Source organism: Hyla sarda, chromosome 5, assembly GCF_029499605.1.
Source record: "Hyla sarda isolate aHylSar1 chromosome 5, aHylSar1.hap1, whole genome shotgun sequence".
Classification (NCBI taxonomy): Eukaryota; Metazoa; Chordata; class Amphibia; order Anura; family Hylidae; genus Hyla; species Hyla sarda.
The window spans coordinates 354535974-354552151 of NC_079193.1; the positions used below are offsets into that span (position 1 = coordinate 354535974).

Below are 16178 nucleotides of genomic sequence, written 5' to 3' on the forward strand. Positions count from 1 at the left end.
AAGAGGGCATCAGTACAAGGAGGTTTGAAGAGAGTATGGTAAGAGGGCATCAATACAAGGAGATAAGAGAATATGGTTAGAGGGCATCAATACAAGGAGGTATGAAGAGAGTATGGTAAGAGGGCATCAGTACAAGGAGGTATGAAGAGAGTATGGTAAGAGGGCATCAATACAAGGAGGTATGAAGAGAGTATGGTAAGACGGCATCAATACAAGGAGGTATGAAGAGAGTATGGTAAGAGGGCATCAATACAAGGAGATATGTAGAGAGTATGGTAAGAGGGCATCAATACAAGGAGGTATGAAGAGAGTATGGTAAGAGGGCATCAATACAAGCAGGCGTGTAGAGAGTATGGTAAGAGGGCATCAATACAAGGAGGTATGAAGAAAGTATGGTAAGAGGGCATCAGTACAAGGAGGTATGAAGAGAGTATGGTAAGAGGGCATCAATACAAGGAGATAAGAAGAGAATATGGTTAGAGGGCATCAATACAAGAAGGTATGAAGAGAGTATGGTAAGAGGGCATCAGTACAAGGAGGTATGAAGAGAGTATGGTAAGAGGGCATCAATACAAGGAGATATGTAGAGAGTATGGTAAGAGGGCATCAATACAAGGAGATATGAAGAGAGTATGGTAAGAGGGCATCAATACAAGGAGATATGTAGAGAGTATGGTAAGAGGGCATCAGTACAAGGAGGTATGAAGAGAGTATGGTAAGAGGGCATCAATACAAGGAGATAAGAAGAGAATATGGTAAGAGGGCATCAATACAAGGAGATATGTAGAGAGTATGGTAAGAGGGCATCAGTACAAGGAGGTATGAAGAGAGTATGGTAAGAGGGCATCAATACAAGGAGATATGAAGAGAGTATGGTAAGAGGGCATCAATACAAGGAGGTATGTAGAGAGTATGGTAAGAGGGCATCAGTACAAGGAGGTATGAAGAGAGTATGGTAAGAGGGCATCAATACAAGGAGATAAGAAGAGAATATGGTTAGAGGGCATCAATACAAGGAGGTATGCAGAGAGTATGGTAAGAGGGCATCAATACAAGGAGGTATGCAGAGTATGGTAAGAGGGCATCAATACAAGGAGGTATGCAGAGAGTATGGTAAGAGGGCATCAATACAAGGAGGTATGTAGAGAGTATGGTAAGAGGGCATCAGTACAAGGAGGTATGCAGAGAGTATGGTAAGAGGGCATCAACACAAGGAGGTATGCAGAGAGTATGGTAAGAGGGCATCAATACAAGGAGGTATGAAGAGAGTATGGTAAGAGGGCATCAATACAAGGAGATATGTAGAGAGTATGGTAAGAGGGCATCAGTACAAGGAGGTATGCAGAGTATGGTAAGAGGGCATCAATACAAGGAGGTATGTAGAGAGTATGGTAAGAGGGCATCAATACAAGGAGGTATGCAGAGAGTATGGTAAGAGGGCATCAATACAAGGAGGTATGTAGAGAGTATGGTAAGAGGGCATCAATACAAGGAGGTATGCAGAGAGTATGGTAAGAGGGCATCAATACAAGGAGGTATGTAGAGAGTATGGTAAGAGGGCATCAATACAAGGACATATGTAGAGAGTATGGTAAGAGGGCATCAATACAAGGAGATATGTAGAGAGTATGGTAAGAGGGCATCAATACAAGGAGGTATGTAGAGAGTATGGTTAGAGGGCATCAATACAAGGAGATATGTAGAGAGTATGGTAAGAGGGCATCAATACAAGGACATATGTAGAGAGTATGGTAAGAGGGCATCAATACAAGGAGATATGTAGAGAGTATGGTAAGAGGGCATCAATACAAGGAGATATGTAGAGAGTATGGTTAGAGGGCATCAATACAAGGAGATATGTAGAGAGTATGGTAAGAGGGCATCAATACAAGGAGGTATGTAGAGAGTATGGTAAGAGGGCATCAATACAAGGAGATATGTAGAGAGTATGGTTAGAGGGCATCAATACAAGGAGATATGTAGAGAGTATGGTAAGAGGGCATCAATACAAGGAGGTATGTAGAGAGTATGGTAAGAGGGCATCAATACAAGGAGGTATGTAGAGAGTGCATATTTGCACAAGGGGATACGAAAAGTGTGTACATGTGTACACAATGGAGTGCGGGTGGCAAGTGCTGATATAAGGGGATATGGAGAGAGGGTGGGCATTGGCACGAAGGCATATGGAGAGGGCATTTACATGTAAGATGGAAGGATTTTCTTCCCATCGTGCACACATGGAGAGAGTGGTGGAGAGAGAGCATTGTGAGCAGGTTGGTCATGGGAAATCAGTTCACATAATGAATGCCAATGGCTGCAGCTTGTGAACTGTTTCATAAATCAAATGGAAACATTTTCTCCACTTTAATGGAAAGTGTCATATGGAGACCTATAGAGACAGACAGGCCCAATGCATGATCAGAAGTTGTGGACTGCCTTATTGCCCAACTTTAGTGTCAGACCTCATTAAGGGCTGATTGGAGACACATCCCCAGAGCTGTGACCCAAAATCTATTAGTAAGTCTTCCATAAATGGGGGGAGGTTCATAGTTTTGGGGGAGCACATTCTGCTAGCACATAAAGGATGATATGTAAGTGGCTGCATTTGGACTCAGTGGATATGTGGAGGATGCATATTAACCTGTTTGCTCTTTGGACGTGACTGTAGTAGTATATACAGTGATCCCTCTACTTACAATGGCCTTAGGTTACAGACTCATCATACAATGCTACAGACAGTCCAGATCTGTGAAACGTGTCAATGGCTGGAAGAACTGACCAATCAGAATGGGGCATTCACTGGTAAAACCCCTGTATTAGTGAAGTGTATGCAGTGATTGGTGTCTGGTAGCGCCCCCTACAGTACAGGGAGGTATTACATGTTCTGTACTCTTTACCTGTGCCAGGGTTAGCTGCTCCTTTGGACACCAGGTGAGGGCGGCTCCATGTTAATTTTTTAGGACACTGTGTGTACTGTACAGGACCCTGAAGAAGATCCTGTCCTCTACATAAACAGTGATTACAGCTCCCAGCAGATCTTTATTACTTTTATATGTAAGGATTTGCTTTATCTGTATTAGTTATCTACTTATTTTTGTTTAATCCTCACTTTTTCCTATTTTTGGATGACATTTTGGTGACTTCAGAACCAATTACCAGGTGTCCATAGAGTTATGGTCTCAATACATAATGGTCGTCCTGATACCAATTAATATTGTAACTTGAGGGACCACTGTACCCACATTTTCCATAACATAAAAGTTCTTAGAACGCTGCAATGTGCCGTCCCTCTTTTTTTTTTTATTCACCCCCAATGTGTTAAATTAAGGAGAAATGAAAGTAAAGCAGACAGATTCTCTGCTGCTTGTAAGATCAGATCAAGAACTTCAAAGAGAGCGTTTCAGTTGCTTTGAAGAAGGCATAAGGCAGGGTTTCCCAAGCAGGGTGCCTCCAGCTGTTGCAAAACTACAACTCACAGCATGCCTGGACAGCCAACGGCATGCTGGGAGTTGTAGTTTTGCAACATCTGGAGAACCACAGTTTTGGAGACCACTGCTCTAGAAGAAAGTTTTCCTGGTCCTAAAGGCGTTAATGGGCTCCAGTGCTTTGCTATATCGCATTACATCACCATCTCACCCGTCCTGCGGGCATATGCGTTAGGAATAGTAAGAGAGTCATCTGTATCTGCAGATCCACCGTTTTCCTCTGTTTATTGACCTCTTGGTCTTTTGTTCCATTTACTGTATTTCTATAACAATGTAGTCACTGAGCACGCTCCAGTATAAATATTTTGTTTAGTTACCGAATTAAGATATATTTTTTTTTACATGATAAATTGTGTTTGTTTGCAGGCACAAGATTCTTTACATGCTGTCTAAGAACCCGCCATTTACTAAGAACGTGGAGTCTCCGTTATGTAATGAATCTCTTGTCGACCAGCTCTGGAAACTCATGAACTCAGGTAAATGGTATCAGCCGTGATTCTGGGAATATCAGTCTGTCTAAATCTGCAGCAGCAAATCTGTGAAGGGTACGTTCACACGAATGGACCCACAGCATATTTTACAATGCGGATCCGCCGCTGAAGGACCCCTGCATGGTGGCTTTACATGTGCCTGCTCGGAGCGGCAATACGCTGCTGAGAGCAGACACACTGAAGCGATGTGCGCATGCATGTGTGCTGCGACTCGCACATCGCAGTGTCTCTGCTCGGAGCAGGCGTATTACTACCATTGACTTTAATGGGTCAGCAGCAAATCCGCAATAGAGGCAGATTTGTAAGTTTTTTTTAAATCAATGGTAGCAAAATCAGCTGCGGATTTTCTGCAGAAAATACACTGCGGAAATGATGCTGGTAACCCGCCCATGTGAACGTACCTTATGGGTGTATTGCATACATTACTTTGCACATATTTGATGCAGTGTTCAGTCATTTTATTTACATTGAAATCTGCAGCACCAAATATGCGCAAGATACTGTATGCTTGAATACACCCTTAGGGTCTATTTACATATACAGTATCCTGTGCATATCTGCTGCTACAGTTTTTAACCCCTTAAGGACACATGACGTTCTCATACGTCTCCATTTCCGAGTCCTTAAGGACACATGACGTATGAGAACGTCATGTGTTTTACCGGCCCCCCACAACCATCTGGAGCGGAGCCGGTCCCCGATGCCTGCTGAAATCGTTCAGCAGGCATCGGGGCATATCGCCCAGGGGGGTCATTATGACCCCCCATGTCGGCGATGGCCGCAGATCGCTGGACAATTCAGTCCAGCGATCTGCGGCGGATTCCGGGTCAATCGGGTCTCCAGTGACCCGGTGACCCGGAATTATTGGCTGATCGGGGCCGTCAGAGACGGCCCCGAACAGCCATAGCCAGCAGGGGTGAGGTGGCACTGGTGCCACCTCACGATCGCCCTGATTCGTCGGCCGGATTACCGGCCGACCAATCAGGGCGCCTGCTGCGGGTGTCACTCCCGCAACCCGCTCCGCCCCTCTTCCGGAGGACGTGAGCGGGTGCGGGACGTGCACCCCGGGTGCTGGGGACCCCGATCCCCGGCGCCCCTGTTGGGATCGGGGCCCCAGGAGCAGCGGCGGCGGCGGAGACGACGAGGGACTGACCTGGTGCGGCGAGGATCGTTGGAGGTGAGTGACAGCCTCCTGCTGTTGCTTAGCAACAGCTCCCAGCATGCAACAAGGGCATGCTGGGAGCTGTAGTTATGCAACAGCAGGAGGCAGACCACCACAACTCCCAGCATGCCCTTATGGGCATGCTGGGACTTGTAGTTTTGCAACAGCTGGAGGCACATTCTTTCTATGGAAAAGTGTACCTTCAGCTGTTGTGTAACTACAACTCCCAGCTTGCACAATCAGCTAAAGTGCATGCTGGGAGTTGTAGTAGTGCATCTGGTGGTTGCATAACTACAACTCCCAGCATGCCCGTTGGCTGTCGGTGACTGCTGAGAGTTGTAGTTTTGCAACAGCTGAAGGCACACTGAGTTAAGTAGTAAACCAGTGTGTCTCCAGCTATTGCATAACTACAATCCCCAGCATCCCCAGCCAAAGTAGTATGCCTCCAGCTGTTGCATAACTACAACACCCAGCATGCCCTTCCGCTGTCCGTACATGCTGGGGGTTGTAGCTTTTGCAACAGCTGAAGGCACACTGGTTGCAAAACACTGAGTTTGTTACCAAACTCAGTGTTTCACAACCAGTGTGCCTCCAGCTGTTGCAAAACTACAACTCCCAGCATGCACTGATAGACCGTACATGCTGGGAGTTGTAGTTTTGCAACAGCTGGATGTTCCCCCCCCCCAATGTGAACGTACAGGGTACACTCACATGGGCGGAGGATTACGGTTAGTATCCGGCTGCAAGTTTGAGGTGCGGCAAAATTTCTGCCGCAGCTCAAACTGCCAGCGAGAAACTACTGTGAACCCCCCGCCCGTGTGACTGTACCCTAAAAACACTACACTACACTAACACAAAATAAAATAAAAAGTAAAAAACACTACATATACACATACCCCTACACAGCCCCCCTCCCCAATAAAAATGAAAAACGTCTGGTACGCCACTGTTTCCAAAACGGAGCCTCCAGCTGTTGCAAAACAACTACTCCCAGTATTGCCAGATAGCCGTTGACTGTCCAGGCATGCTGGGAGTTTTACAACAGCTGGAGGCACCCTGTTTGGGAATCACTGGCGTAGAATACCCCTATGTCCACCCCTATGCAAGTCCCTAATTTAGGCCTCAAATGTGCATGGCGCTCTCACTTTGGAGCCCTGTCGTATTTCAAGGCAACAGTTTAGGGCCACATATGGGGTATCGCCGTACTCGGGAGAAATTGGGCTTCAAATTTTGGGGGGTATTTTCTGCTATTACCCTTTTAAAAAATGTAAAATTTTTTGGAAAACAAGCATTTTAGGTAAAAAAAATATATATTTTTTTACATATGCAAAAGTCGTGAAACACCTGTAGGGTATTAAGGTTCAAATTACCCCTTGTTACGTTCCCCGAGGGGTCTAGTTTCCAAAATGGTATGCCATGTGGTTTTTTTTTGCTGTCCTGGCACCATAGGGGGTTCCTAAATGCGGCATGCCCCCAGAGCAAAATTCGCTTTCAAAAAGCCAAATGTGACTCCTTCTCTTCTGAGACCTGTAGTGCGCCAGCAGAGCACTTTTCACACCCATATGGGGTGTTTTCTGAATCGGGAGAAATTGGGCTTCAAATTTTGGGGGGTATTTTCTGCTATTACCCTTTTTAAAATTGTAAAAATTTTGGGAAACCAAGCATTTTAGGTAAAAACAATATATATTTTTTTTACATATGCAAAAGTCGTGAAACACCTGTAGGGTATTAAGGTTCACATTACCCCTTGTTACGTTCCCCGAGGGGTCTAGTTTCCAAAATGGTATGCCATGTGTTTTTTTTTTGCTGTTCTGGCACCATAGGGGCTTCCTAAATGCGGCATGCCCCCAGAGCAAAATTTGCTTTCAAAAAGCCAAATGTTACTCCTTCTCTTCTGAGACCTGTAGTGCGCCAGCAGAGCACTTTTCACCCCCATATGGGGTGTTTTCTGAATCGGGAGAAATTGGGCTTCAAATTTTGGGGGGTATTTTCCGCTATTACCCTTTTTAAAAATGTAAACATTTTGGGAAAACAAGCATTTTAGGTAAAAAAAAATTTTTTTTTTACATATGCAAAAGTCGTGAAACACCTGTAGGGCATTAAGGTTCACGTTACACCTTGTTACATTCCCCGAGGGGTCTAGTTTCCAAAATGGTATGCCATGTGGTTTTTTTTTGCTGTTCTGGCACCATAGGGGCTTCCTAAATGCGGCATGCCCCCAGAGCAAAATTTGCTTTCAAAAAGCCAAATGTGACTCCTTCTCTTCTGAGACCTGTAGTGTGCCAGCAGAGCACTTTTCACCCCCATGCGAGGTGTTTTCTGTATCGAGAGAAATTGGGCTTCAAATTTTGGGGGGTATTTTCTGCTATTACCCTTTTTAAAAATGTAAAATTTTTGGGAAACCAAGCATTTTAGGTAAAAAAAATATATATTTTTTTTACATATGCAAAAGTCGTGAATCACCTGTGGGGTATTAAGGTTCACTTTACCCCTTGTTACATTCCCTGAGGGGTCTAGTTTCCAAAATGGTATGCCATGTGTTTTTTTTTGCTGTCCTGGCACCATAGGGGCTTCCTAAATGCGGCATGCCCCCCAAAAACCATTTGTCGCTCCTTCCCTTCTGAGCCCTCTACTGCGCCCGCCGAACACTTTACATAGACATATGAGGTATGTGCTTACTCGAGAGAAATTGGGTTTCAAATACAAGTAAAAATTTTCTCCTTTTTATCCCTTGCAAAAATTCAAAAATTGGGTCTACTAGAACATGCGAGTGTAAAAAATGAAGATTTTGAATTTTCTCCTTCACTTTGCTGCTATTCCTGTGAAACACCTAAAGGGTTAATACACTTACTGAATGTTTTTTTGAATACTTTAGGGGGTGTAGTTTTTATAATGGGGTCTTTTATGGGGTATTTCTAATATGAAGACCCTTCAAATCCACTTCAAAACTGAACTGGTCCCTGAAAAATAGTGAGTTTGAAAATTTTGTGAAAAATTTCAAAATTGCTACTGAACTTTGAAGCCCTATGGTGTCTTCCAAAAGTAAAAACTCATAAATTTTATGATGCAAACATAAAGTAGACATATTGTATATGTGAACCCCAAAAAAATATATTTTGAATATCCATTTTCCTTACAAGCAGAGAGCTTCAAAGTTAGAAAAATGCAAAATTTTCATTTTTTTCATCAAATTTTGGGATTTTTCACCAAGAAAGGATGCAAGTTACCATTAAATTTTACCACTAAGTTAAAGTAGAATATGTCACGAAAAAACAATCTCGGAATCAGAATGATAACTAAAAGCATTCCAGAGTTATTAATGTTTAAAGTGACAGTGGTCAGAATTGCAAAAAACGCTCCGGTCCTTAAGGTATAAAATGGCCTGGTCCTTAAGGGGTTAAGCAGCATATTTTATGCTTGGTTCAGTCATTTAGTTTACATTAAACACTGCAGCATAAAATCTGCAACTTCAAATCCTAATCCTCACCTTTATGGTATGTTCACACAGCGGAATGTCCCATGGATATTAATGGAACTCTGCACAGTTCGCACGGTAGAAAGGAAATCCCCATTTCAGTCATCCGCAAACACAATAGACTTGTCCTAGTGCCCTCAAATGTACCTGTCACCAACAAAAACTTTTGATATAATGTAGATAATACTATTATATGTGTATTTTTAATATAATTTGGTTAAAAAAATGTGTATCTTTTTGGGTGAAAAAATTCTCTCCCTGCAGCTATTGTCTGTGTGTCTATGAGGAGTCCAAATATAGAAAGTGAGGGCAGGGGAAGTAGGGCTCTGTGCAGGCTCCTGTCTTGTCAATCAGCCTGCTGTGTGAGCCGGGGGGGTGTCATAGAGCCTCAGTGTGCAGAGCCCTGCTTTTCATAAGTGCACAGACCCCTGCTTGTCCACCCACACTTCCAGTATTTGGACTCCTCATAGACACACTCAGACAATAGCTATAGGGACAAAAATATACACATTTTGTAACCAATGTATATTACAAATATACATATAATGCTATTATCTACATTACATAAAACATTTTTGTTGATAACAGATACACTGTAAATGTGCAGAATGTTCGTGCAGACATTCCACACATTTTATGCCTTGTGAGTGTTGCCTTAGGTTCGGCTTCTACTTAATCTTTTTTCTGTGTCACTTATTTGGGGGACACAGACTATGGGTATACGCTCTTGCCACTAGGAGGCTGACAGTAAAGAACAAAAAAGTCGGCTCCTCCTTGGTAGGCTATACCCGCTCACTGACAATGACCTAATCAGTTTTAGCCTAGTGTCAGCAGGAGCTCTCCAGACCTGGTCTTTTCTTTTTTTATTCTGAGTTTGTTGAGATTTTTCTCTCCTTTTTATTTTTATCTAGGTTCGGGAGACAGGGATACCATTCATAGCTTTTAAGCCTCCCCTATCTACCCACACGTGATAAGGAGCACAACACTAACCTATCTGTCATTGTCCCCTGGTTGCCCCCGGCCAGCGCCTGACAAAGTGCTTCAGGTCTTTGCCCCCACCTCCTTTGGCAGAAGGCGTCGTCTTCTTTTTCAGGATGTGTGGCTCTCACGTGGACAACGCCTGGGTTTGGGAGTTGGTCTCGCAGGGTTACACATTAGAGTTTTCTTCTCTGCCCAGACACCGTTTCTTCGTTTCTTCCTCTCCCGCCCCCTGCGATCTCCTGAGCTGGCTGCCGGTCTTCGTAACACCCTACACTCTCTCGGGAGTTTCTCCGGTTTCTCCTCGGGAGAGTCGTTTTTGTCATACCCAAGAAAGGTGGGTCGGTCAGTATCCATCCTCGACCTCAAAGTCTCAACCGTCATCTCCGCTTGAGACACTTTCGGATGGAATTTCTGAGGTCGGTCATTGCCTCCCTGGAACGGGGAGAATTCCTTTCTTCCTTTCATATCCAGGACAAGTACTTACAAATGCCCATTTTTCTGCCTCATCAGCTGTTTCTCCATTTCAAATCGACATTTGGGGTTTGTGGCCCTCCCATTTGGGCTTGCCACTGCTCCTCGGGTGTTCATGAAGGTCTTGGCGGCGGTCCTGCATTCCAGGGGGGTGACCGTCTTCCCTTATTTGGACTACCTTTTGTTCAAGGTGCCCTCCAGTGCACACAATCAGGATAGTCTTCAGATCACCATCGACACTCGCTTTGGCTGGATTGTCAACATTAGAGATGAGCAAATTTTTAAAAAATTTGATTCGGCCGATTTGCCGAATTTTCCGAAAAAAAAAATCTGTTCGGTCCCAATTTATTTGCGGCGAATCTCTATTAAAAACGGCTATTTCTGGCCTACAGAGAGCCTCAATAAGGGTGTAGAAAATTTTGCCTTGCTGTAACACACATAGGGTGTGTGCTGGGTTAGTGAAATAATACTGTAATTCAGTTTGACATGCAGATTAGCTATTAGAATCACTGTCGCAGAGTGGCACAATGACAGAGCCTGGAGGTGGCATCAGTATGAGGAGACCATATAGTGGCTGAATGACACAGTGTGGAGGTGGCGGCAGAATGTGGAGACCATATAGTGCCTGAATGACAGCGTGGAGGTGGCGGCAACATGAAGAGACCATATAGTGGCTGAATGGCCCAGCTTGGAGGTGGCAACAGCCTGACGAGCCCATAGGGCCTCAAAATTGAAAAGATTAAAGATATTTTTCAACATTTAAATTGAAGATTTCAAATACATGAACCTAAAACATTTCATTTCATGTGCCAGCAGCATGAGGAGACCACATGGCAGTACAGTGACACAGCCTGGAGGTGGCGGAAGCATGAGGAGACCATATAGTGGCTGAATGACAGCCTGGAGGTGGTGGCAGCAAGAGGAGACCATATAGTGGCTGAATGACACAGCCTGGAGGTGGCAGAAGCATTAGGAGACCATATACTGGCAGAATGAGCTCAGGTCTCTCGCTGCGGCTCCTGCTGCCACTCGCCCCTAGTCTGCTACAACCTCAGCCTGCACTTGATGAATTTAGTCCTCTTCCACTACTCTCTGCATGTCCTGGAACTTCTCTGTCTGACATACTTTGTGTGTATATGAGGGGAGGACAGTACGCTCCACTACGCTTAAAACAGAATTTGTCTACAACACCAGCAGGTGTGTACTTTTGGCCTTTCACAGTAACTAGGCCCTTGAGATTTTACCAGGAACAAAATGGTACACAGCTTAGATGTATATATGTGGTATGCACTTATGAGGGGAGTACAATGAGCTCCAGTACACTTAAAACAGTATTTTAACTACAACACCAGCAGGTGTGTACTTTTGCCTGGCCTTTCACATTAACTAGACCCTTGATACTTTAACAGGAACAAAATGGTACACCACTTGAATGTACGCACAGGTTACACTTAATAGAGGACAATACGTTTTTAGTGTTCTGCTCACCCTAACTGGCTGGCTACTATTAGCTTTTCAGTTGTTGTACACACCAGTGCGGCAGCACACAGTAGCTGTGTACTACACCCAAAATTGCACTTTCTCTCTCAATCTTCCCTGTCAGTGCTTTTAGGCTGGATTTGGGCTTGAGGTGAATCGCTGCTGTAAAAAAGCTTTTCTGTGCAATACACTGCTCTCTGTTCCTCTCCCTAGAATAGAATGCTGATGTGAGTGGCCGCAAGATGGCTGCCGATTATATAAGGCTGTGACATCACAGGGGTGGCTGGCTGCTGATTGGCTGCATGTGATTCCAGGTCATCCCGCCGACCCTTGTTCCCGCCTTCCCAGGATTCCTTGCCCCATGTCCCCACATGTGGATTTTAGATGCTGTGGAGCCAGGACCGCACTAAATGGAGTTTAATGAAGCGATTTGCACAATCGAATCGTGGCGATATTCGCATTCGTTGCAAATCAAATTTTTCCTGAAATTCGTAACGAATTCGAATTCGGCAGATTCCATTCGCTAATCCCTAGTCAACACCGCCAAGTCCTCCTTGGTTCTGTCCCAATCCTTGGAGTTCCTCGGCCTCCTTTTCCAATACAGCCTCGACCACAGTGTCTCTGTCCAAGGACAAGCCTCTTGTTCTGAGGGCGGGGGGCAGGACTCTTCCACCGCACTCGTCTGGCCTCCCTCCGTTTTTGCATGCAGGAGCTGGGGAGGATGGTGGCGGCCATAGAAGTGGTCCCATTTGCACAGTTTTACTGCTGTCCCCTTCAGTTGGCCATTCTGGCCCTTTGGGATCGGTCTCCCCTTTCCCTCCACCGCAAGGTCCTTCTCTCCCTGTGGCTTTGCCGCTCCCTCCTCTGGTGGCTCCTCCGGTCTCCCCTCCTCCTTCTTCTCGGACCTTCCTTCCTGCTGGTCCACTGGCAGGTCCGGACGACCCATGCAAGCCTGATCGGCTGGGGGGTAACATTTCAAGACAGGATGGTCCAGGGTCGTTGGTCCCCCTCAGACCGGATTTCCGATCAACATTCTGGAGATCCGGGCCATCTTCCTCAATCATCTGGGCGGGACCCACAGCGTGGTGGTGATGGCCAGGATTCTGTCCTGGGCCAAACGCCATGTTCCTGCTCTGTCGACAGTTCACATTCCAGGCGTGGACTACTGGGAAGCGGATTTTCTCAGCCGCACCTCCACAGATCCTGGGGAGTGGGCCCTCCACCCCGAGATGTTTGCCGACACTGGGGGACCCTGGTCGTGGACCTAAAGGCGTCCCAGTTGAACCATCAAGTTCCCAGGTTCGTTGCCAGGTCCAGGGATTCCCTTGCCGTAGCAGCAGATGCGCTCGTCGTCCTGTGGGGGAGCTTCTCTCTTCCCTACCTTTTCCCTCCGCTTCCCCTTTCTTTCTCGTGTCCTGCACAAGATCAAGTCGGAGGGCGTGCCAGGCATTTTGGTGGCCCCAGACTAGCCTCAGCGCACATTGTACGCGGTGGTGGTCAACCTTGTCGCAGACGCTCCCATGCGCCTTCCAGACCTTCCTCCCATACGTTTCTCTCTTCCGGCTTTCCTGCAGTCCGGTCTGGAGTCCTGCTTTGTGAGGGGTTCCCTTAAGGGCCAGGTGTCTGCCCTGCCCCTTGCTTCTGACTCCCATGTTCGGACCTTCCTTCAGGGGGGCTCACGTGGCTCCTCCCTGCCATTCTCCCACCCCGCTAGGGACCTCACTATGGTCTATGGGGCATTGCAGGCTTCCCCCTTTAAGCCCCTAAGGGAGGTCTCTCTCTCCCAGAAGGTGGCCTTTTTGGTCGCTCTAGCCTCCATTCGGAGCGTGTTGGAGCTTGCGGAGATCTCTTGCTGCCCTCCTTTCCTGGTTCTTCATCAGGGTAAGATGGTTCTTCGGTCCCTTGGGCCCTTCACTCTTGCCTCTCTGTTACCGGGTCCTTCCGTAAATCTGATTTACTTTTTGTCATCCCGGAGGGTCAGGATCATCAGGCCTCTAAGGCGACCATCTCTCCGTGGATCCTATCTGCCATCTCTGAGACATACTGTTCTAAGGGGATGACTTCTCCCTTCCAGGGTGCATACGGCAAGGTGTTGCAGGTGACAGTGGTTCTGCCTTCCGACTGACCAGGTTACTTTTGGTTTTTTGGTTCTCCCGCCCTAAGGACTGCTTTGGGATGCCCCATAGTCTGTGTCCCCCAATGAAGCGACAGAGAAAAACTGATTTTTTATTACTAACTAAAATCTTTTTCTCTTAGTTTTCATTGGGGGAACACCGCTCCCTCTCTTCTGTTTTTGGTCTTTTTCCAGCGATGTTATTGTTGCCTGTTGCAGGGTTCCTCGGTTTTCTTTTTGTTCGTAGTCCTTTGGACTTTGTTCTGGTTACTCCTACTGCTTTGCGACTAAATTGATAAGCTCATTGTCAGTGGGCGGGTATATCCTGCCAAGGAGGAGCCGACTTTTTTGTTCCTTAATGTCAGCCTCCTAGTGGCAAGAGCGTATACCCATAGTCTTCATTGGGGGACACAGACTAAGAGAGAGGGATTTTACTGTAAGTAATATAAAAATCAGCTTTTTGCAAAAACGCCAAAACAGCCACATATGATGCACTCTGTTTTTTGGCTGAAAAAAACGCAGCGTCCAGATGTTAGCTGAAAGTTAATAGGGATTTATGAAATGTCAGTCCCACTTGGCGTTCTTTCCTTCAGCATTTCTCCATAGTTTTAGGCTCAGTGGCAATATTAAAAAATGGCCGCATGTTGAGATTATGGTGGTTTTTTGGACAACATCTCGGCATTTTCATCCCATAGAAGTCTATGGGAGCAAAAAAAAAACAAACAAAGGGGAAAAAAACTACCACCACCTTTTTTTGGAAAAAACAAAAGAAAATTACACCAACTGCATCTTTGGAAATCAAAATAGCAGACCAGTATTTTGGGGATATTTATTTATTTTTTGCTCAGAAGAAGAAAAAAAAAGTTCTTCTGCAGGTTCGAAGTTGTAAAATTCACAATTGTTCTTCCGCAACTGTAGATTTTACTGGGTAATTTTTACGTATTTTTATTGCCTTCCAAGATCTGCTACTGTGCACAACTGCAGATCCACAACTATAAATCCAAAGTGTATCTGGTGTGTATCAATGTACCTTGAGGGTCTATTCACACGGCAGAATTTCCGAACATCCGCACCAATTTCGCTTCCGCATTCATTTGGGTGGTTTCTGGCTTCTGCGGAATCCATGCAGAAATCAGAAGTGTGAATAGGCATGCGGAATCCCATCGAAGTCTATTGGGCTTTAATTTGAGGTGGAATCTGTGCAGAATTCAGCATGCGGAAGTTCTGCCGTGTGAATAGACCCTCATAAAGAACATGAACCATGAATGCATTTTCAAGCACACACCTTGCTGTCATAGAATGGGTACATGTTGGTGTACGTTTCCAGGCAGAGAACCTCTACAAGCCTGATAATTCTCATATCTGAAATTTGCTAAAATTGTCTTCACGTTGTACATGACCAAAGCAGCCTGAACTCTACATTGATGCGTTAGATTAGTAAGTCTGTTTACATCTAAAAATCATACAAAGTCAACTATTTTGATTCCCATAGAATAACAGTGCACACTTCGAAATTAATCCTAACGTAATCTCTAATAGACTGCGTTCGGCCCATTGAAGTCAATGGCGCGTGGACACACTGCAGTGTCTGCACTCTGTATGGCGTTTTTTCCTTGGCAATTTTTTTTCCCCTTCATTTTTATCATAAGTGATGTGATCCTTTCATCATGTAATTCAAAGATTTCTATTGAAGACATGTTTTTGGCCCCATAGACTTTAATGGGAGAGAAACGCCAAGCTTTTAGCCAAGGAAAACAAAAAAACCCTTGGTCTTAACCTGAAATTTTGGCAAACTCTCACTGAGCCCAAATCCCACACAAAAACGGCAAAGATGAGTGAAAAAACTGCAAGTGGGTTTAATTTTCAGCTTACATCTGGACACCGTGTTTTTTCACCCCAAAAATACTGGGCTGTATTTGGGGCTGCATTAGCAAAAAAAAAAAAAAAAAATTATAATATTTTGGCCAAATTTATGATAAATGCCCCCATTGGGAATGTGGCTCAAGTCATGTAACACAGTTTTTGGGCAAATTACACCATTTTTTTTGGCACATGCTGTTTTATTTTTTCCCGCGCCCCAATCAATCCACGAGCAGATGTAATTTAGGATTAGAAGATAATTTAATATGTTTTACGCATTTCTTGCCTTTTAGCATAGATGTTTTCTCTACTTTCCTGCCTTAAATGGCTGTCAGGGGTGGTAATACACTTAAAGGGTTACTCAGCTACCCAGCGTCCGGAACATTGAGTTCCGAACTCTGTGTGCGGGCTTCCGTGTTCACGGCCGCCCCTCGTGGCGTTACGCCCCGTCATGACGTCACGTCCCCCCCCTCAAGGCAAGTCTATGGGAAGGGCCGTCGCGCCCCATTCCCATAGACTTTCATTGATGGGGCGGGCCATGACGTCACAACTCAATGTTCCGGACGCTGGGGAGCAGAGTAACCATTTAAAGGGGTACTCCACTGCCCCAGTGTTTGGAATATTTAGTTCCGAAAGCTGGGTGCGGGCTGTGGGGTTGTGA

At 45.4% G+C, this 16178-nt stretch overlaps 1 protein-coding gene across 1 annotated transcript in view; it reads left to right on the forward strand.

Moving 5' to 3' along the window:
* The window catches only part of TAF2 (TATA-box binding protein associated factor 2), a gene marked incomplete in the record, with an annotated part of 136773 nt that overhangs the window by 89706 nt on the left and 30889 nt on the right, over positions 1-16178 (forward strand). Inside the window, 1 exon segment of the mRNA XM_056522670.1 lies at positions 3852-3961. Coding sequence (XP_056378645.1) covers positions 3852-3961 — 110 coding nt within the window.